This window comes from Ipomoea triloba, chromosome 13 (genome assembly GCF_003576645.1).
Source record: "Ipomoea triloba cultivar NCNSP0323 chromosome 13, ASM357664v1".
NCBI lineage: Eukaryota > Viridiplantae > Streptophyta > Magnoliopsida > Solanales > Convolvulaceae > Ipomoea > Ipomoea triloba.
This window is the reverse complement of record NC_044928.1, coordinates 18015293-18036977: the sequence shown is the minus strand read 5'-3', so window position 1 is coordinate 18036977 and position 21685 is coordinate 18015293. Positions and strand designations below refer to the sequence as shown.

At 35.2% G+C, this 21685-nt stretch overlaps 1 protein-coding gene and 1 non-coding gene across 2 annotated transcripts; one reads left to right on the top strand and one right to left on the bottom strand.

Annotated features, from left to right (window-relative positions):
* Positions 1–3082: 3082 nt before the first annotated feature.
* Positions 3083–10686, top strand: LOC116001296. The gene is made up of 9 exons (XM_031241181.1): positions 3083–3342; positions 7768–7874; positions 8287–8392; positions 8574–8688; positions 8779–8908; positions 9014–9146; positions 9275–9669; positions 9910–10068; positions 10187–10686. Exons 1-9 carry the CDS (start codon positions 3083–3085, stop codon positions 10684–10686), a joined length of 1905 nt encoding a protein of 634 aa, XP_031097041.1.
* A 10679-nt stretch (positions 10687–21365) lies between these two features.
* LOC116003204 lies at positions 21366–21472 on the bottom strand. Its single transcript, XR_004094637.1, has one exon. It is a non-coding gene; the product is annotated as a small nucleolar RNA R71 (small nucleolar RNA).
* Between the last annotated feature and the right edge of the window lie 213 nt (positions 21473–21685).

Here is a 21685-nt window from a genome sequence, read left to right as displayed (position 1 = left end):
AGATAATATTTGGAGGCGATTTTTTAGGCATGGATAATATTTTGGCGTGATTTTAGGCGTAGTAGCGTGGTTCGGGGTACAATTTGTTGCTAAACTACTCTCTTTCGCTGACGACTTCTCGCAGCTCAGAGAGTGGGGGACTGATGATGGATAAATACTACCCGAGTCTACCGCGGGTTAGCCCGGAGCAGGAGTACGGGGTCGACTGGCCGACCTCATGGGCCGACCCCGCCCTCGTGAGCCGACCCCGGGGGTCGTCTTGGCCGAGCTACGGGCTCGGCCATGGCCTCGGGTCCCGGCTTAATGCGGTCTTTCCGGCGCAAGACGCGGTCCAAGGCCGTTAGAGTGGTTCTCTGATCTCCGAGCGGTTGGGCCTAGAATTAGTATAAAAACATGTAACATTGTCTTATTGAGACATCTTCAACTACTTGGTCCTAACGACATTCTTGTCCTATTATTACAAAATCTTGTTATAGCTTTCTCCTTTATTCAATATATAAACTACCTCCGAGGTACACTTTGATCCATTACTTGTCATACCCCTTATAATCCTATCGGGTTTATTGATTCAGGCTACCCAAGTTATTAAATCAATCACTACCTATTCCACATGATTTCTAAAATCTAAAGTAACAAAAAGAGGTTTCATTTTGAAGTTCAAGAAAGGTTGAATAATTGATTTGGTTCAACTAAATCCAATTATTGTTCACCACACCACGTTCCAAAAATATATAAAGTACATTATTTTAACTCATAAAATGCATCATTCTAACATATCAAGTACATTATTCTAACTCATAAAATACATTATCTTATCAAGAAATTTTATTATTTTAACACATAAAGTACATTATATATTATTCTAACTCATAAAATACATTATTCTAATACATAAAGTACATTATTCTAAATCATAAAATATATTATCTCACCCCAGAAATTTTATTATTTTAACACATAAAGTACATTATACATTATTCTAAATCACAAAATACATTATTCTAACTCATATGGTACATTATTCTAACTCATAAAATACATTATCTTACCATATAGATTTCATTATTCTAAGACATAAAAGTACATTATTCTAACTCATAAAATACATTATCTTATCCTAGAATGTTCATTATTCTAACACATGCACGGAACAAAAAAAATAAAATCAGAATAACATTGTTTTTTTACCATGATCCACAATTCCACACAACTTTATAGACCATAGTTCACACAATAATTTGCAAACTAAATCCCATGAGCTAATTATGTGTTCAATTAGGCAAATATATTTCCAATTTGGTCCATCCAATTGCATTTTGGTTTGTGTTGCCGACTCAGCCGACCAAATTTAGATATTTTGGGTTAATTTAAGAAGAAAAAAACGCAGGGACCTAATTGAAAATAATTGCAAAACAGAGTGTTGATACAAAAAGCAACTTATAAGAATCAATTTACTCTGATGTGGTATTATTTATAAAATTTTAAAAAATAAAATTATTTATTTACGTTGTTTATATATGAATTAATCATCTCATTACAAGTTAATAAGGAATTTGCGCAATAATTAAATTAAAAAACAGAGCTCATTTAATAACGTATATTATCAAATGAAATGGAATATAATTAAAATGATAATTTGATGCTGCTATAATGAAATTAGTGGTGTGAAAAATAAAACTAAAGTTCAAAGTCATACAATAACATACATTATCAAATGAACATGAAGTGTAATTAAAATAAAACTTTAGCATTACTATAATTAAACTACTGTGTATAGAAAATTAAACAAAAAAATAGAGTTCATTCAATAATGTATATTACTATATTGTTATAATAAAACTAATGTAGATAGTAAATGAAACTGAAAAATAAAATAATATTATTAAATAAAATTGAAGTGTAATTAGAATGATACCTACTTCATGGTCCACTCTGGTGTACGGGGCAAATTATTGCATGGACCATGATCCACACAGCTGTGTGGACCAAAAATAAAAATGTACCTACAATACAAAAATAATGTACTTTCAGTACAAAAATAATGTATTTTTTATTTTTAGTTCACACAGCTGTGTGGACCATGGTCCATCCAATAATGATTGGGTATATGGACCATGGTCTAAAATTTGCCATTTCTTTATTGTAAAGTTTTATTTATTTATTTATTCATGTTGTACATGGAACAATTTTGAAATGAAATACTCCACGTATTAAATAAGATTGGTACAAACATTCAAAATAGGTAGTGGCCAGCCGGTCTCTTTCATTATTATGTTTGCCTATTTATCAAAATCTTTCAATGCGGGCCCACCAGGTTTTTATTTTTACGGAAAGGGCCCACCTCTTTCTAGGACAATTAATTAAATAACTAAATCATTTTTAAGTGATCCCTACTTAGATATCATGAGCGCCTGAGGGGTAAGTATAAGTCGATTTTCGATTAATAACAAAATTTTTAACCAAACCTTTATAACGGATCAAAAATCAACCGACCAACATTCATAATCGATATAATCGAAACCGACATTTTTTTGTCGGTTTCGGTCGACTAAATATAACCAATTTTTTTTTTAAATATTTTTTTTACTAATGCTAAAAGACTACATTATTAAGGAGAAAAACAATATCTTAGTATTTATAATAAATTAAAATTAATGTCTATACTAAATACTGCCGTGTAGCTTATATAAATCTATATACTAATGGTTAGGATTAGGGAATGATGAGGATTAGTGTAATTATATAATCATATATAAATAAATATAAGGAATAGTACGTACAGTGTATGTATATATATATATATTAGGATTAGGAAGTATAAGAGTCAATATAATATTCTTACAATAATTGGATTAGGAAATTATAATATCCCTATAATTGGATAAGCGCATGCAGACATCTTATTCGATGGGTACGGCCAGAACGTGGACGATTGAAGTTAAATATGGATGTGGCGATCTTGCGTGACCGTAATATTATGGGACTAGGATAGGTCTTGTACGACGAAGATGGCAGGTTCCTTGCTGCGAAGAACGTGTGTAAGTCCGGTTTGTTTGAGGTGAAAGAGGCTGAGGCTATAAGCATGCGAGAAGCTCTCAGTTGGCTAAAGGATACTGGCATGGAAAGTGTTGACGTGGAGACAGACTTACAACTTTTATTTAATGCTTTATCTTGTATTTCCACCACTTCTTTTTATTCTGTTTTTGGTTTGATTGTGGATGATGTTAAAGAGTTGGCATCTTTGATTGATGATGCCAAATTCGGGTTTGTTAAGCGATCTACAAATCAGGTTGCCCACTTTGTTGCTAGGGCGGTCGGTTCTGAGTCAGGTTGCGGGAAGAGGTTTGACACTCCTCCGGATTTTCTTGTTGAGCACCTTGATTATGATTTAATGAATTAAGTTTTCTTCTTCAAAACAAAATTAATGTGATAGACTATGGACTTGTAAATTGTAAATGAGATGATGCTAGATTTTTTTTTCTTTAGATTAATCTTTGGTTTTCGGTCGATTTTTAGTTTTCTCTTGAAAAATTGATAACCGATCGAAAAATTGAAATAACCTAATTCTTTTGACCTTAATAACTAAAACCGAAATCGGACCGAAAATCGAATTTCATTTTATATGTACAATATGTTCAGTATAGCAATACTAAAGTATTATTTTAATTCTGAAACACATTTATTTGATTTTATATATATATAGGGGATAGTTCACGTGTGAAGCTTTTTCCATGTGAAAAAATGAAGTAAGGTATGAGCCATTGACCTAATCTAGATCAATAGCTCAAACTAATGGAATTTTTTTTTTAAAAAAAAGTGCGCTTCCTAATAACATGAATGCAGATGATCAAGTGTCTCAAACGGACACACCTTAAGCTATAAGCTTACAAATTTTAAACTTTAAATATACGCACCTTAAGAATTAAACTGATGCACCTTAAACTAGAAAGTGACCCACCTTAAACTTTAAACATGCGCACCTCAAGCTATAAACTAACCCACTTTAAGCTTTAAACATGCGCACCTTAAGCTATAAACTTACGTACCTTAAGCTTTAAACATACACACCTTAAGCTTTAAACATACACACCTTAAACTGTAAACTTATGCACCTTAAACTATAGACTTACGCACATGGCCTTAAGCTATAAACTTATACACCTTAAGAGTTAAACTGATAATATACATATTTGTGTCATGATTGATGTCCACTGTATAATGATTGATGTCAATCAACGATGGACATAGGGTGTGTTTGGAAACCTGAAAAATAATTTTCAGAAATCAATTTTCGGGCTTCCAGTGTTTAGCAACGCTTGGAAAACCCAGTCAATGGAAAATAATTTTGGTTGACGGGAGAAAATGACCCATTTTGGCAGAAAATGATTTCCGCCCAAAAAATGGGAAGTCATTTTTTGCCCCAAGAAAATGACCAACACCATCACCGGCTTTGGTTTCCGGCGGAAACCAGTTGCATAAACCAGAGGGGTTTTTGTTTTCTTAAAATATTATTTTTAATATTATTATAAATATTTTAAAATTTTAAATAAAATAATAAAATATGTAATTATACAATTATACTCATTTTCCAGAAAATAAACCGAACACACAAAAGATAATTTTTCAGAATACATTCAAACACTTAAAATGAAATTATTTGCGGGAAAATGACTCATTTTCCAGAAAACATTTTGCGGAAGTCATTTTCTTGCTTTCCAAACACACCCTTAAAGTTAAACGGTATGGACTAGCAACTGGAAAACGGAATGAATAATGTTCAAATTGGCCATAGAACGAAACCTAAAAGTGCAATTATGTCACTGAATAAAAGAAATGCAATTAGGCCACTGAACACTCCAAATGTATGCAATTTCACCTGATAGCAGGTTGCCATCCATTTCATCAGGTTACTTGCTTAGGTGGACGGTGAATTGACATTTTAAAATAATTTTTAATAATAAACTATTAAAATAAAAAATTAAAATATTTTAAAAATTTAAAAAAAAAAAACGCACACCATAATAAAGCAAAAGTTATTTTGTGAAAGGAGTTGACTTCAATAAATAATAATAATAATAATAATAATAGTAATAATAATAATAATAAATAAATTAAATTTGATTCATCCACAAGTTTCTTATCAAGGTGGCAAGGGTATTATTAAAGGGGAGGAGGGGTGGCCGCAAGTGTGTTTTTTTTTATTATATATATTTTTGGTTTTTTTTTTAAATTATTTTAATTTTTTATTTTAATAGTTTATTATAAAAAATATTGTAAAATGCCAATTCACCGTTCACGTAAGCAGACCTAATGAAATGCATGGTAATCTGCTATCAGGTGAAATTACATACATTTGGAGTGTTTAGTGGCCTAATTGCATTTTTTTTTTGGTTCAGTGGACTAATTGCACTTTCAAGTTACATTCAGTGGCCAATTTGAACCTTATTCCAAAAGGGAAAATTAATACCTGCTATTATATTTTATATATTATGTTTATTATTTATTGAAATTATTTGATCAATTTATTTTTTAAAATAATTTATAAATGTAATATTTATATTTAATAGTACTTTTATATAGTATTTAAATATATAAACTTTATATATTAATATTAAATTATATATTATAAAAAAATTAAACTTCATTAATTAAGCTAGATACATAAAATAAGAGAATTAGAGTAACTATAATTTTATAGGGAGTTAATTTCATTTTTTTTGTTCTAGATTTATAGGTGACAGTCCACTTTTAGTCCATTTTTATTAGAACATCAACTTTTGGTCTTAGTATTATTGTGGCATGATCATTTTGACCCTTTATCAATAAAATAGTTTAAATATCGTTAAATACAAGAACATTTCGGTCTTCAGTTGTGGGTGTTTATTAAAAAATAAACATAAAAATATAGCGATTCAACATACTTTGTATAAAAAAGATTGAAATATCTTTGTATTTAACGATATTTCAATGATTTTGTTAATGGAGAACTAAAAATGGTCATACCACAATAATATTAAGGCTAAATGAGGATGTTCTAATAAAAAAAAAAACTAAAAGTCAATTGTAGCCTATAAATCTTTTTTTTTTTTTGAATACAATTGACCCTATTACATGTAGTATCTGTCCATATACTTTTCTCAACCTACTGAAGCCCAACAAAGTCAACATTACCCCCACTAAGGCTCAAACCCATGACCTCCCACTTGGGAGAATCACTTCATGCCCCTTGACCACAAGACCTTTGGCTTGTAACCTATAAATCTAGAACTAAAAATGAAATGTTATATTATCTTAGAATAGCTGTAAAGGATTCGGGGTAAACGACGACGTTCTCGAGTAAAGGGTACTTCAACAGTTGAGGGACCCTGCCTTCATTTGCCGTAGGCCATAGCATCATGACGCCCCACGCTTTCAATTTGGTAAACAACTTGTCAACTTGTCATCTTTATTTTATTTATTATTTATTTTAATAATAATTTCAAACCTGTTGACATTAAGCCTCCATAATTAGGATGAGAGTAAATTTGATCATAACTGATCACTTAACTATTCACATTTATTAATTTTTATCATCAATTTTTAATTTGATTATAGGTGATCTCTTGATTATTGATTTTGTTCCATATTTGATTATTCGGTTAAATTTTCATTTAATAAGCGTTAAATTTAAGTGTAAAAATGTAAAAGTTAACTTGTTACTGAGATGGGCAAATTGAGTTTATTCATACACTAGGTTCATCATTAGTGGAATGTGAAGAACAATTTGATGAATAAGTCAATTTGGATTAGGCTAATCATAAGTATATGCACCAAATTTAAGGCGATTATATTATTTGTTTAACACCCTTAAATATGTAAATTTGGAGAGACGATTCTGTTAGCTAATTTTACATTCTTACTCTTAAATTTAATACTTATTAAATAAATATTTAATCAGAGAATTAAAGCTGGAACAAAATCAATATTCAATAAATAAAATCTTACTTATACTTGGTCCAATATGGTTTATCACACCTTGATGGAAAAAATTAATTTCTATTTTTTTAAAATTTAATTTAAAATCATTTTAAACCTTGATTTTTGCACATGTACCTGCATCCTAACTAAATTTTCTAAAAATATTTTTTATGAATCCTAAAAAGTAAAATATATTTATATTAGTTTAAACTCAATTTAAACTAAATATGTTAAATTACTGATCCAGCAATCTCAGTACATTTATAAAAATATGACAAGCGTTAAGGTAATATGACACTTTTTAAAATCAAATGCTACCCAAAATTGCATTGACATTTAAAAAATAAAATTATATCATTGCTTTATAATTTAAAGAGAGTTTTTTTTTTTTAATAAAAAAAAAAAGGTAAAAGGCAACTATGTATAAGTGATGATTACATCATGTTCTACACGTGGCTTTAACAGCTTTATGATGATTCGTAAGAATTCAAGGTGTACTGACCAATGCTGGGCAAGAGCCGTAGTAATTTTTGAAGTTATAAAACAAGGTAGCATAGGCAACCATCTCTCTCTCTCTCTATATATATATATATATAGAAGTTGGCTCGTATGCGGACTGTAGTTTAGATGCGGTCGTGTGGCCTAATGTTTATCGCTGGATTCGCTCAATCTAACGGTGATAGGACTTTCTTGATTTTGGAATGTTTATTTCGTATTTAGTAAGTAGGGGGTGTTTTGGTAATTACATTTAATATTCACGCGCATGCATATAAGTCCGTTTATTTAGTTAATCAATACCGCGGATTGTAGGAGATCGTCGTATCGGGGAGAAGATCGCGATTGGAGAAGATCGCGATTGGAGAAGATCGCAGATTTCGGAGGCTATCGCAGCTGGAGAAGATCGCGATTGGAGCCTGGTATGTCGTTGTGTTTCCGGCGTGTTTATAATCGGCTTGTTTATTGCTATTAAGTTTTACGGATTTTGAATTATGTTTCCATTCTGTAGTTCAATTTTTTGTTATTGTTGTGTGGTTTTGATGTTTTTCAATGTGTTTATGTTGTAATGGTGGTTTCGGGCAATGCGATATTATTTTCCGGTGGTCTTGGATGGTGGTATGTAATAGTTTGGTTGTGTGTTTTGTAGGAGATATGGTGTAATTCTTGTTGAATTGTGGTGTATAATTAGTTGTTGTTATGGTTTGGAGTTATCCGATATTATGATGTGTATTGGTGCGTTTTGTTATACATTGTGGTGTTTTTATGCTGGTATGAATTTGTAATATTTTTTTTTCATTCTGTTATATTTGCATTGTTTTAATTGGTGAGTAGGTTTGAATATGGACTCTGCTAGTGGTGGTTGTGATGAAGGTTATTCCAGAGACATTGGTGTAGAAGGCAGTGCATGTGATATGGAAATATCTCCTGGCATGACTAAGTATTGGCGTCCAAAGCTGTGCTGAAAGTTTGAAGCCTCACGTTGGGCAACAGTTTGTTTCCTTGGATACTGCTTTTGGTTTTTATAAACAATATGCTGGTTCCGTGGGTTTTGATTGTAGGTAGAGCACAACTCGGAAGGGTAGGGATGGCGGTGTTGTTTTGAAGCAAGTTGTATGTAGTCGTGAGGGGTTCAAGCAGAGTTTGTCTAGTACTTCTTCTACCACACAAAGCACTGTTGTGAAGAGACGTAGGTTGACAAATAGGGTTGGGTGTAAGGCTAAAGTGGTGTTTAAGGTCATTCCTAATGGTTGCTATCGTGTGCATTTTTTTGAGGAACGCCATACCCATTCTATGTGTTCAATTATTGCTAAGCAATTTTTAAAGGTTAATCGTAATCTTGATGCTGGGCATCAACTTTTTGTTGCAAGTTGTGTTCGAGCAAACATTGGTCCTACTCGGTCGTATAGGTTGTTTAAAGAGATTGTTGGTGAGTATTCTAATGTTGGGGCTACAGGTGTGGACTTTAAAAACTTCAAACGTGATTTGATGGCGTACATTTGAAATGGTGATGCTCAATTGTTCATAGATACATTGTTTAAAAGGCGTGAATTGTGTGAAGCATTTGGTTTTGAATACGATGTTGATGATGGTGATCAGCTTTCAAGGGTTTTCTTGGCGGACGCAGTATCCAGGAAGAATTTTTCTTTGTTTGGTGATGTTGTTTCGTTTGATGCTACATACCGTACCAACAGGTTAGTAATATTTTTTTGTGTTGTGCATTTTATATAGAGTAGTGGTGTATTATTGTATGCTCTATGGTGCGTTCTGAGACGTGTTATTGTGCTAACTGTTTTTTTTTTTGTGTTTTTCCTTATGTAAGGTATAATTTGGTTTTTGTCCCATTTACTGGCATTGATAATCATAAGAGATGTATCACCTTTGGTGTTGGGTTGCTTATGAAGGAAGACATAGACTCATACGTTTGGCTTTTGGAGAGCTTTAAGAAAATAATGGGCCATGATCCTATTTGTGCTGTTACAGATCAAGATCCAGTTGTGAAGGTTGCTGTTGCTCAAGTGTTTGGTGCCTCAAAACATAGATTTTGTATGTGGCATATAATGTATAAGGTGGGAGAGAAGGTTGGACCAGTTTTATCAAAAGATGAGGTGTTTAGGAGGAAGTTGAATGGCATTGTTTGGGATAATTCACTTGATTCCAACGCCTTTGAGTTGCGATGGAATCATATCATGGAGGAATATGGGTTGGGTGATAATGGTTGGTTTCGTTACTTGTTTGAGTCCCGTACATTTTAGGCACCTCCATACTTTCATGACGATTTTATGGCCGGTTTAGTTAGGACCACGTCTAGATCGGAGTCTCAAAATAGTTTTTTTGGCAGTTTCTCTAATGGACATTCTAGTTTGGTTGAGTTTCTGGTGCACTATGACACTGCTATTGGTGCACAGCGGCATGCCTAAGCAAAATTGAATGCTGATTGTGAAGCTTGCTTTCCAGTTTTGAAGACACCATTGGCCTTGGAGCGGCATGCCATGGTTGTTTACACAATTTCTATATTTTATGACATTCAAGAAGAGATTTGTTCGGCTTGTTTTTCTTGTCAAGTGGTGTCTTTGACTGATATTGATGGTTGCGTGTCATATGTGATAAAAGATGGTGAGCATAGGACATGGCGTGTGCAGTTAGCTTTAAATGATTATTGTGCAAGTTGTTCTTGCAAGATGTTTGAGCGTATGGGGTTGTTGTGTAAGCATATTTTTTTTTATTTTTAAAGATCGTGGACTTGAGAGTATTCCTTCTAGGTATTTGGTGCATCGGTGGACAAAGGGTGCATGTTTGCACCCAATATTTCATATTGATGGTACACTTGTTGATCAATCTGCTAAAGTGGAGAATGTTAGGGCGCTTACCAATCTTATGTGGTCTGATATTTATGCTTGTGTGGGGTTGGCTGATGGTAATATTGACCGTTTGTCACAGTTACAACGTGTTATTAATGAGCAAAGGCAAATATTTCTTCAGGATGGGAGTGAGAATGGGAATGGGGCTGCTGTTGGTAACAAGCAAAGTCTGATTAATTCATTTTGTGGAGATGTGTCTATGGGTTCGACAGTGGATGTGCACGACTCTGTCCAAGCTAAGAACAAGGGTAGTGGTAAGCGATTGAAGAGCGCAAGGGAAAGAGCTGCAAGCAAGTGTGCAAAGCAATCAAGGAGATGCCACACTTGTGATGAATATGGCCATAATAGTAGGACATGCCCTTCAAATACTTGAAGTTGTGCATTGTAGTATTGTATGTGGTGCGTGTTATTACATATTGTGGTTCGTGTTATTACATATTGTGGTGCGTTTAATTACATATGTTGAAACATTTAAAAATTTTACGAATAATGGTGTGTATTATTACAAATGATGGTGTATTCTACGGTACTAAGAGTTTTTGGGCTTTTGTGGGGAATTGTGTGTTTTAGAGCGGCAACTGGTGCATTTTAAATCGAATAGTGGTGTGTTTTACATATATTGGTGCTTTCCATGTGATCAACTGTAGGAATGGTGTGTCCCGCATTTCACTGGTGCAATTTATTACGAACAGTGGTGTGTATTATTACAAATGCTGGTGTATTCTACGTTACTAAGAGTTTTTGGGCTTCTGTGGGGAATTATGTGTTTTAGAGCGGCAACTGGTGCATTTTAAATTGAATAGTGGTGTGTTTTACATATATTGGTGCTTTCCATGTGATCAACTGTAGGAATGGTGTATTCCTGCATTTCACTGGTGCAATTTATTACGAATAGTGGTGTGTATTATTACAAATGCTGGTGTATTCTACGTTACTAAGAGTTTTTGGGCTTTTGTGGGGAATTGTGTGTTTTAGAGCGGCAACTGGTGCATTTTAAATCGAATAGTGGTGTGTTTTTAACATATGCTTCTAAGCATGCATAAGTTCATTAACCATGTGCCAAACAGTACTGTCAAATATACTAATAACCAGAACCTACCCAAAAGCTTTAGTAGACATATCAACTAATAACTATAGTCATACTGTTGTCCCAATTGTCCCCAATTGTCAACCAAAAAGCATTGTCCAATCAATATTGTCAAAGTAGTCACCAAGAGATTATGAGATAACAAACTTACCTTCAAAGTCAGCATTCCAGCCCAAATTCTGCTGCTGCTTATATGTTCCGTGCTTTGTGCTCATTCAGATCTGACATCACGAGTGCAGTCTAGTACTTCACTCTTAAAGCATTCAACTAGTCCTTGTTTTCTTTCTCCAACCCACAGTCCCAATGCTCTGGTAACTAGCCTCTGAATGTTTCCATATGGCGCATGAGGAATACACCACAATCAATCTTGTTTCTGTTAGCCCTCCAACCCATTTTCATCCTCTTCACTTTCAACTTTTGAATTTTGTTAGCTTTGTAAGTCGATTTCAAACCAGTCAGGAACATGAATAGGAATTCTTGCTGCATATAATAAAAGGCATAGATAATTTAGTGACTGAATAAAGTTTTTGTGTATCAAAAAAGGAAGAGGTCAGTGTGTTACCAATCTTTTAGGCACATCTCCATATTTGGCTTCGGTTTTGGAAACCGAAGATGAGTTGTTTATTGCATCAAATCTCTCACAGAGTGGGTCAAAATGAATCAGGTAGTAGTGCTGAGATGCTATTATTGGAAACAGAAACTATTACAGGAAAAAAACGTATTAAAATATGTACCAAATAGTAGAGTGTACCAAGCAATCTCTAACACTTACGTGTTGAATGTTATGCCATCTTGTCTCCGCTGCAAAGGTCTTGTCCACGAGGTAGTTGTCATTGAATTTCTTATACCTCTCACCCTCATCTCCTAGGGGATTCACAACTGTGTAGAGCTGTAATTTAAATGTTATTATTGTTAGAACTTGTAGTTTTTTAAGTATGTAATTAGTTTTATAAATTTAACTTACAGTTGTCCAAGTTGAAGCAAACAAACTTGCTGAAAGCCGGTCTTCCTCATTATGGTTTAGAATAGCTGCCCAAGCATCAATGATACTAGTGGGGAGCTCGGTGTTCAGCTTTAATAAAAGCATATCAGACCAGTGGATAACCCTTGATTCAAATCTGAATAATTCTTGGGCCTTGGAAACAGATATGCACAAGCTTAGAAAATGCACCAGTTTTCATGTTAAAACACACTGCTTTGAAAAACACCAAATGCAACTACTCTCGCAAAAACTCACCACCATGTGTATTAGAACACACTATTCCATGTATACAATGCACCACTAACCTAATTTCAACACTACTCACACCATGATACTCAAACACACCTAGTCAATTCTAATATGCATCAAGTAAAGACTTACGGATCAGGGTTAGGATTTTCTAACACCCACTTCCTTATTGCATCCTCAGTTGCATTGATTGATGCATTTACATCTATTATTGAGAGGCGCTGCCGCGGCCGAACTGCATTTACATCTATTATTGAGAGGCGCTGCCGCGGCCGAACTGGGGAGTATTCCACTACTGGCCTTTTCCCCTGGTCTTTTGGGGGTATTTCTGGGGGATTTGATGCACTGCCTTGTTGGATTTGAGGTATTTCTGGGGGATTTGATGCACTGCCTTGTTGGATTTGATCTGGTGTGACCTGCTGTGTTCAATTATTAGTTTTTTTTTCACTTTCTTTTCTGTTTGGAATAATTATAGACAGTTGCATTACCTCATCAGCTTGGGCTGTAGTGGCAGCTTCTCTTGCCTGAGCTCCTTCACCTTCATTAGCTCTGTCTTCACTTCCCTTTTTTCCTTTCAGCTGTCTCATCTCCAAGAGCTCCATCATCAGCTACTTGATTTTCCTCTCCTTCCTTGCTCTATTCACATCCATTGTACTCTCTTGCCACAGCATTGATATCATCCCAGCGTTGAGTTTGCTCCTCTTGTGTTAATCCAAGGCTAAATGAAGGGACGTCATTCAGATAAGTCCTTTTTTGCACTGCACGCACGATCTCATCAACTGCATTGAGGAATTCTGGGTTACCCCAAAATGCGTCTTCTTGTTGTGAGAAAGTTAGATGTTGTTCTTCTTGAGCTTTGAAACCCAGCAGTTGTCGTGCAGTTTCAAACATCTTCTTAAACCTGTCATCTTCTAGGATTGCAGTTGGTGCGTTCTCAACTAGCCTTGCTACTTTTAACAGCCCCATTGCAATTGTCCTTGTGTTGCTGGTGATTTCATTAATAAAACCCTGTATATACACCAATAAGTGATTACACAGCCATTAAAACACAGCAACAGGTATTAAGATATGCACCAACATACTCAAATACAACTACTTACACAAAATGCACCATCATACCCATTAAAACAAACCAACAGGTATTAAGATATGCACCAACATACTCAAATTCAACTACTTACACAAAATGCACCATCATACCCATTAAAATACACCATTAAACCTACTAAAATACACTTGTTCACAAATTAATTTACACCAGTAAGTAACCATACACCAATGCAGCTACTATTGTAAAATGCACCAGTATTAAAATGTTCAACACTGTATAACAGCAATTCACCATGAGTGTGTTTGTAGATAGGTGCTTACCTGTAATCCTTCCGGCAAGGGGGCGTAATCTTCTTGTGGCTGTTGGTGCTGTGGTGGCTGTGCTGGCTGTGGGACATCAGGTACTGGAATTGATGGATTCCCCTCCTTAGGTGGTGCAGGTGCATTTTCAAGCCTCAAGGCAGTATCAACATGCCCATATCCAAATCATCCTGACTTTATCTCATCACGCTCTCTTTTAGACAGCAGCTTGAATGTCCAATTTTTGATGGCTGGGAAGCTTCTTGGCACTATGCGTCTGAAAAGCACCACACGGTCCACATAGAATATCTGCATATTATGTTTGAAAGTATTAATAGTTGGATTGCTTTGATTGTTAAAGGTTTCAGAGGTAATGGGAGCAGCTTTACCATGAGGAAGAGAATTAGACCTCCATAGAGCTTGTCTGTACTCTTCATCCACACCTGCTTGCTATTGATCAATGCATTGATGACCAGCTGACTCCAATTCAAATTTGGTATGTTGCCCACATCAAGGAGGTGGTCAATATAGTTTTGTGTCACATATCCATTGACCATTGGATCTATTAATACACTCATCACCAGCAGGGCAAAATGGCACTTGAACCATGGATCAGCAGCATCAACTTTTAGCATTCTCCTTTTCAATGCTTTTGGTGTGATATATGCAGTTGTTTTTTCAAAGAACCACCTCCATTCTTTCAATATTTCTGGCATTGCCTTCACTGTTCTCTTTGTTATTTCAATATTTCCCTTTGGCAGGCCTAGAACTACAGCAACATCATCGGCAGTTATATGGATAGTCTGTCCATTTTGGAGCTTTAATGTGCAGCTTCTTGGATCGAAGTTTTCGACTAACCATAGCCCCATCTGGCGCGGGAAGTTGGTGATTTGTAGGTCTAGAAGACTGCCTAACCCAATGTCCTTTACAGCTTGGCGCTGTGCAGGGTTTAGTTGCTCCACAATAGTGGTTAGTATTTTTGGAAGTGCCCTAATTTTTAGTCCATCATCATCTGCCCTTGTGGTGTTATCCTCAGCATCCGTTTCCTCTGGACTGTCAACCTCCTCTGCTTGGGCAGGTTGTTCTTCTTCAATCTGCTCTTGTTGGGGCTGCTGTGCCTCTTCAGTGGGTTGTTCCTCTAGTTGCTCTTGTCCTGGCTCTGCAGTGGATGTTCGGGGCTCTTTGCTTGTTAATGTGTTTCCTTCATCTATTGCCTTTCGCTTGCCACCTGCATGAGATTTTTTAATTGAAATATAGGTGTACAGACATGAACTCTGATATACACTTATATATATTTGCATTCTAACAATAGAAACATATAATACTGACAAATAATGCACCAAAACTTATTATAATATACACCTCTTAACCAGCATACACCAATAACACATAGTACCATAAAATGCAATAGCATTAGTAACAGAATACACCACTTAACTAACTAAATTGCACCAGTACTCAGATTAACCACCACACAATTTATGGAACCACTCTTACCCACCACATATGAAATGGAACCACTCTTGTAAAATCATCATCAACTTCTATAATAAATCACAGTATTATACGTACCAATATACACTTATCTCTATTTGCTTTCTAATAGTAGAAATACATAATACTTACAAACAATGCACCAAAACTTATTATAATATACACCTCTTAACCAGCATACACCAATAACACATAGTACCATAAAATGCACTAGCATTAGTAACAGAATACACCAATTAACTAACTAAATTGCACCAGTAGTCAGATTAAAATGCACAATTTACCCACCACACATGAAATGGAACCACTCTTGTAAAATCATCATCAACTTCTATAATAAATCACAGTATTATACGTACCAAGATGCACTACTAGACAGATTAAAACACACCATTCCCCCCTCCCATAGCCAACAAAGTTAATAACATGGAAATCACTGATATAAGTAAAAACACAGCAATCTACGACTTAAAATGCACTAGTCGACAGACTAAAACACACCATTTTACCCAATGCCTAAAAGCACATAGTCACGCAGAATGACATAGTCAAATATGTACAAATACACACCCGTCTACGATTAAAAAGCACCACTGCAATGCTGGAATACACCATTCCATCCCTCGACACAACGATCCACCAAATACATACATTATTGCGAATTACACTAATAAAATATCTAATACGAACCAGATTAATGTTGATAATGCACAAACAACACATTACATGGTGCCCTAGTCTTAAATGCACTAAATATTTCCGAGTTTTGACCTATTTTTGAAATAAAATGGTGTGTTTAGAGTGTTAGAGTATACCTTTGCGCTTCGTCATTCTCGTTTCTCTAAAGCCGCCTTGTACGTTTTGTACGGTGAGTGTGAGAACGATCGGTGTCTTTGATGGAATTCTATGTCCTACAGGTGTGTAGTGTTCGTGTTCTGTGCTCTGCGACTGGAGAAGTTTCGTTGTCGTCTTCCTAAAATTTTCTTCGTTGGAGAGGTTTTTCGGGGGGAATGGAGAAGTTTTGCTTTGGGATTGTGAATGACGACGTGAGTGGGTTTACACCAGTTTGAAATTTTCTGAATTCACAAATTTACCCTTCATTCACGGCGCGCTTTTTAGATTGTAGCAGCAATGTGGACCGATGGATTATCTAATCTAACGGTGTGTATTTGGCCACACAGCCGCATGTAATCACATAGTCGCATGTGATCTCTCCCCTATATATATATATATATATATATATATATATATATATATATATATATATATATATGAGTGAATTGCATTTTTGGTCCTACTGTTATAGGGGCGTGTCCAATTCTAGTCCACCTTAATTAATTTTGCCACATTGCGACAACTGTTATTGAACGTGTTCCACTTGTAGTCCATCGTTAGTATTTTCGTCAAGAAGCTGTGTAATCTAGGAATATTTTGGTCTTTCTATAGTTGTCTCTTCTCTTGTACCCTTTCTTACGACAATCGATTTCGATTAATCACTCCGTCTCATTGAGACGGTCATGGAGGTGAGTCGGCCGCTTCCAGAATTGGTGGATGAGGTATTCAATCGTGTCTGAGATATTCTGGTCAATTTGTGTCGTAAGGGGTATACACTGTCTAACTCCGTGATCAAGAGGCTCCAGGCCGGCGATGCTAGTTTGCGACCTTCTAGAGTTGTCACCTTGCCCCAACAAGATGATCGCCACCATCAATTTGAAAATCGGCAACCATCTGTGACGTTTCGAATCGCGAGTTAGTCTACATCGTTGGAGGCGATTCCGGCGAGGAGTTGCGTCCTGTCGATGTAGAAAGGTCTCGGTCTGCAGTGGAAGGGGATGGAGTGCCTTCGACCCCTGTTTTTGGGTCTTCGTCGCTACGTGCTCCGATAGCCAGTGGAGATGGTGGTCGCGTGGCTAGGCTATCGACTGGTGGCACTGGGCCGACCACTAAAGATGGGTCTTTGCTGGCTCAAGTGGGACAAGGCCTACAACCTTTGAGAGACTATGCTCCTTCTGGTGGGAGTCCGGTGAGAAGGTCGACATCAATTGTTGGCTTGATAAGGTTGTCTAGAGTAAACGTTGTCGAGTTTAGTTTAGGAAGGCCAAGCGGTCGGTGGCTAATTGAAGGAGAAGAGACAAACATAGAACGACGAAAATGTCTATGGATTAAACGGCCAACTGACGAAAATACTAATGGTGGACTTAAAGTGGAAAACTTTAAATAACAGTGGTTGCAATGTGGCAAAATTAATTAAGGTGGACTAAAATTAGACACGCCCATATAACAGTAGAACCAAAAGTGGAATTCAATATATATATATATATTGTTAGGAACAACTTTAATTTAGATTTTGATGATACTAAAGTTAAGAAATTTTAGTCCCCAAAATACTTTACTTTTTAGACTTAGGAACTCAATTTTCTCTTATAGAATAGTCCGAATAGTAACTACAATAGTTACATCTCGGATGACCGGAAGACAAGCTTGGAAGAGTTCAAGAGTAGAAGAGTTCAAGTCGAAGAGAATTCGAGAACGAAAGGTTTCAAAGGCGAAGAGTGGAATGACCTACCGTACCGAATAGTAGAGATTTACAAAAGATCGAATAGTAAGGTCAACTATTCGAATCCGAAAGGTTGAATGCTTAAGGTTCAAAACATTAACTCAAATGGTAAGAGTTAACTGTTTGAAGGAACTGCTCAAGACATTCTCTAAGCAAATAGTTCAAAACTTTAAAACTAGTGTTGTAAAAATCCCGCCTAGGCGCCGATTAATAATCCCCGCCTAAGCGCTAGGCGCTGGTCGACTGCCTAGCATATCACCTTAAATGGTGGTCTAGGCGGCTGGCCGGCTGGGCGACCGCCTAGGCCGCTAAGGGGCTGACCGCCTAGGCCTTCTAGGCGCCGACTAGACCTGTTAGGCACTGACTAGGCCGCCTAGTCCGCCGATTAACTATTGTTCTTTTTTTTTAATGGATTATTTCACTCAAACAACAGCCGCCTAGTCCGCCGATTAACTATTGTTCTTTTTTTTTTAATGGGTTATTTCACTCAAACAACATCATTTTGAGCGAAATCACCTTAAATTATACAAACTCTAGATAATTTTTAGGTTAATATTAAATATTTTAGTATTAACTATTAAAGTATTATATAGTTTATAATTATTAGTCTTTAAAAAAATTAAAATACTTAAACAAATTTTTAAAAAATAAAAAATAAAATAAAAAATACACGGCCGCCTAGGCCCCGATTAATCATCTCCTAGGCGTCCTAGGCGCTCTCCGAGCGCCCGAGTAGCGCCTAGCAATTTTTTCAACACGGCTTAAAACAAACAAGCTTTATGTGAAAATGTGACCATTGAAAAAGGAGTCCTAGGTACACATCCCAAGGGAAATTTTCCTTAAAAAGCTTAGACAAAAGGAGCAGAACAAAGAGTAAAGTTCAGTAGATAAATGAGGTCCAACGATTGGAAAATCTGATACAAAAGCAACCTTTAGAATTGTCTACTAGTTATTACCCAATGGTTAAAAGATGTTTGAAATAGATTCCTCTCCAACAGATTTATTTCAAAACGCCTATAATACCTTCATTCAAGACTAATGAAGGTGTTGGTCAATCAAGTAAAAATTTACAAGTGTTCAAAAGCTTTCAAGTGTTTTATTAAGTGACCAGTTTGAGAGAGAAACTAAGCTACAAAGCTACATCTAGTTGAGACTTTGGCTAACGAACTCTGAATTCAAGTCAAGATCCAAAAACCAAGTCTATGTGTTGGAGATTTGACAAGAATATTTTTACACTTTAATTTATGTAGGTTTTATGGTATATTTATATTTATTAATTTTTATTATACTTTATTTTAATATTTTTAGAATAAATAGTTGATTAGTTATAATAAATATTTTATAATAATTATTGGCATGATTAAGGTTTAGATTTTTAGTTTTTAGTTATTGGACCAAATAAGAGTTAGTGTTCTTTAATAAGTGCATTTATTATTATTATTATTTTTTAATAAATTAGAGCCCAAGTATATAACCTAATTAATCTTACTAAATAAACAAAATAAATTTAAATGTGTAGTTTGTTTCCTCCCTACGTAAGCTCACGTACGAAAGAAGAGAGAAGACTTCGTCGACTCCAGAAACGGCATCAGCGATTTGGCGCAAGTTTGAAGGAGTTATGGAGAAGACTGCGTCAGTCAGCAGGGAAACGGATGGCAATGGCAATTTCATCATTTGGATTTATTTTTAAGAGGTGCAAATTATTTTTCACATGATTTGTTTTCCTTAATTTAAGAGATTTTTGTTGAAGTTAGAAGTGTATAAATAGGGGTGAGTTCCTGTTGTTTGGAGATCAGACTATTTGCTTTAGTTTATATTTTTATAGTTCATAATTTTTCTTTCCTATTAAGTTTTCTGGTTCATAGCCCTGCGAGGCCAATTCTTAAACTTGGTCAAGATTATGTGAACCCCGGTTCTCTATACTAAGAGACAAAATTCTGTTTTATTGAGTTAATTTATCTGCAATGAGTATTTAATATTCTTCTGTATTATTTTCTTAATTGGTTGTCTCATTTAATGACTATGAGACCTGCTAGTTAATTATCTGATTCAATTCATAGCTAGATTAGAAAGTGAATTCTTATAATTGATTTTCTTTTCTAAGTACCAACTGTGATTAATTTTATCACGGCTTAGTGTTAATTTAATCATAGGAAGAATATTAATCTAAATTTAACATAACCGCTTGTGTTTATGTTGTTTAGTTTTGTTGGTTTTTCTCGTTTTAATGCTGCTATCAAGTTAAATATAAGCGCTTGTCTTGTGTTATTTGATAGTTAGGGGTAGTTAATACTGCTTGTGTTTAATTACCTATGACTAAGGAAAAACAGGAATGAATTCCACAACGAATGCTCAAATGCAAGTGAATTTGTCTTGGAGTCGATGAACAGTAATTAAGATCCGGTGGTGAATATTTTCTTAGACCAAGTGTTGAAAATTCATTTGATTTCGTTAGTAAACTTTGGCTTGATTATCATCTTTTCTATTCTTATTTATTTAATTATTTATTTTGAACGTTAATTTCATACCAAACCCCTCTTTAATTTGAACTCATGCATTAAAGTAGTTACTCCTCGTGGGATCGACCCTTACTCTCACTACTACGTGTTTAAGGTTCTAATTTGGGAGCCTACGACAGCTCGCCAAATTTTGGCGCCGTTGCCGGGGAACTTTTCTAGTTTATTTATTTGTTCATTTGTTTATTTATTTATTTATTCTTTTTATTCATTTGTCAAAAAAAATTTAATAAATTTTATGTGCTTTCATTACTTTGCCTAATTGCTACAATGTCTTTCATGTTTTATGCTTATAACTCGATCTGCTAATCAAGAAATATTGCCAGATCCAGAAATTGAAAGAACTCTACGCATCTTAAGAAAACAAGCTCGGAGGAAATTGAAATTTAGTGCTCTGGCTACTGATTCCCCATCTTCCTCCCATTTTGATTTGGAAGAAAAACCCATGGCTCAAAATTGGACTTTAAAAGAGCTTGGAGCCCCAAATTTAAGTCAACAACCTTTATGCATCACTTTTCCTTCTTTAGATGCTAATGTACAATTTGAATTAAAATCTGGATTAATTCATCTTTTGCCTTCTTTTCATGGACTTGCAGGTGAAGATCCTCATAAACACTTAAAGGAATTTCATGTGGTATGTTCAAGTATGAAACCCACGGGGATTACTGAAGAACAAATCAAGTTGAGAGCCTTCCATTTTTCTTTGAAAGATTTAGCAAAGGATTGACTATATTATCTACCTTCCGAGAGCATCACCACATGGAATGATTTGAAAACAGTGTTCCTTGAAAAGTATTTCCCAGCTTCAAGGGCGGCCAACATAAGAAAGGAAATCTGTGGTATAAGGCAACACAATGGAGAGTCATTATATGAATATTGGGAGCGTTTCAAGAAGCTGTGTGCAAGCTGCCCTCATCATCAGATTAGTGAGCAATTACTCATTCAATACTTTTATGAAGGACTCTTTCCAACTGATAGAAGCATGATTGATGCTGCAAGCGGTGGTGCTTTAGTTGACAAGACACCAAATGCTGCAAATAATCTAATTGCAAACATGACAGCAAATTCTCAACAGTTTGGCAGTAGGCTCGTCCAACCATCCAAGCAAATAAATGAGGTAAGTATTTCCAATCTTGA

Coding starts and splice junctions, on each gene's coding strand:
- LOC116001296 (XM_031241181.1), top strand. CDS start 3,083: ATGCGAGAAGCTCTCAGTTGGCTAAAGGATACTGGCATGGAAAGTGTT. Junction 8,909..9,013: donor TTCTAATGTTGGGGCTACAG/GTGTGGACTTTA, acceptor AATTGTGTGAAG/CATTTGGTTTTGAATACGAT. Junction 9,670..9,909: donor ATATGGGTTGGGTGATAATG/GTTGGTTTCGTT, acceptor CTTGCTTTCCAG/TTTTGAAGACACCATTGGCC.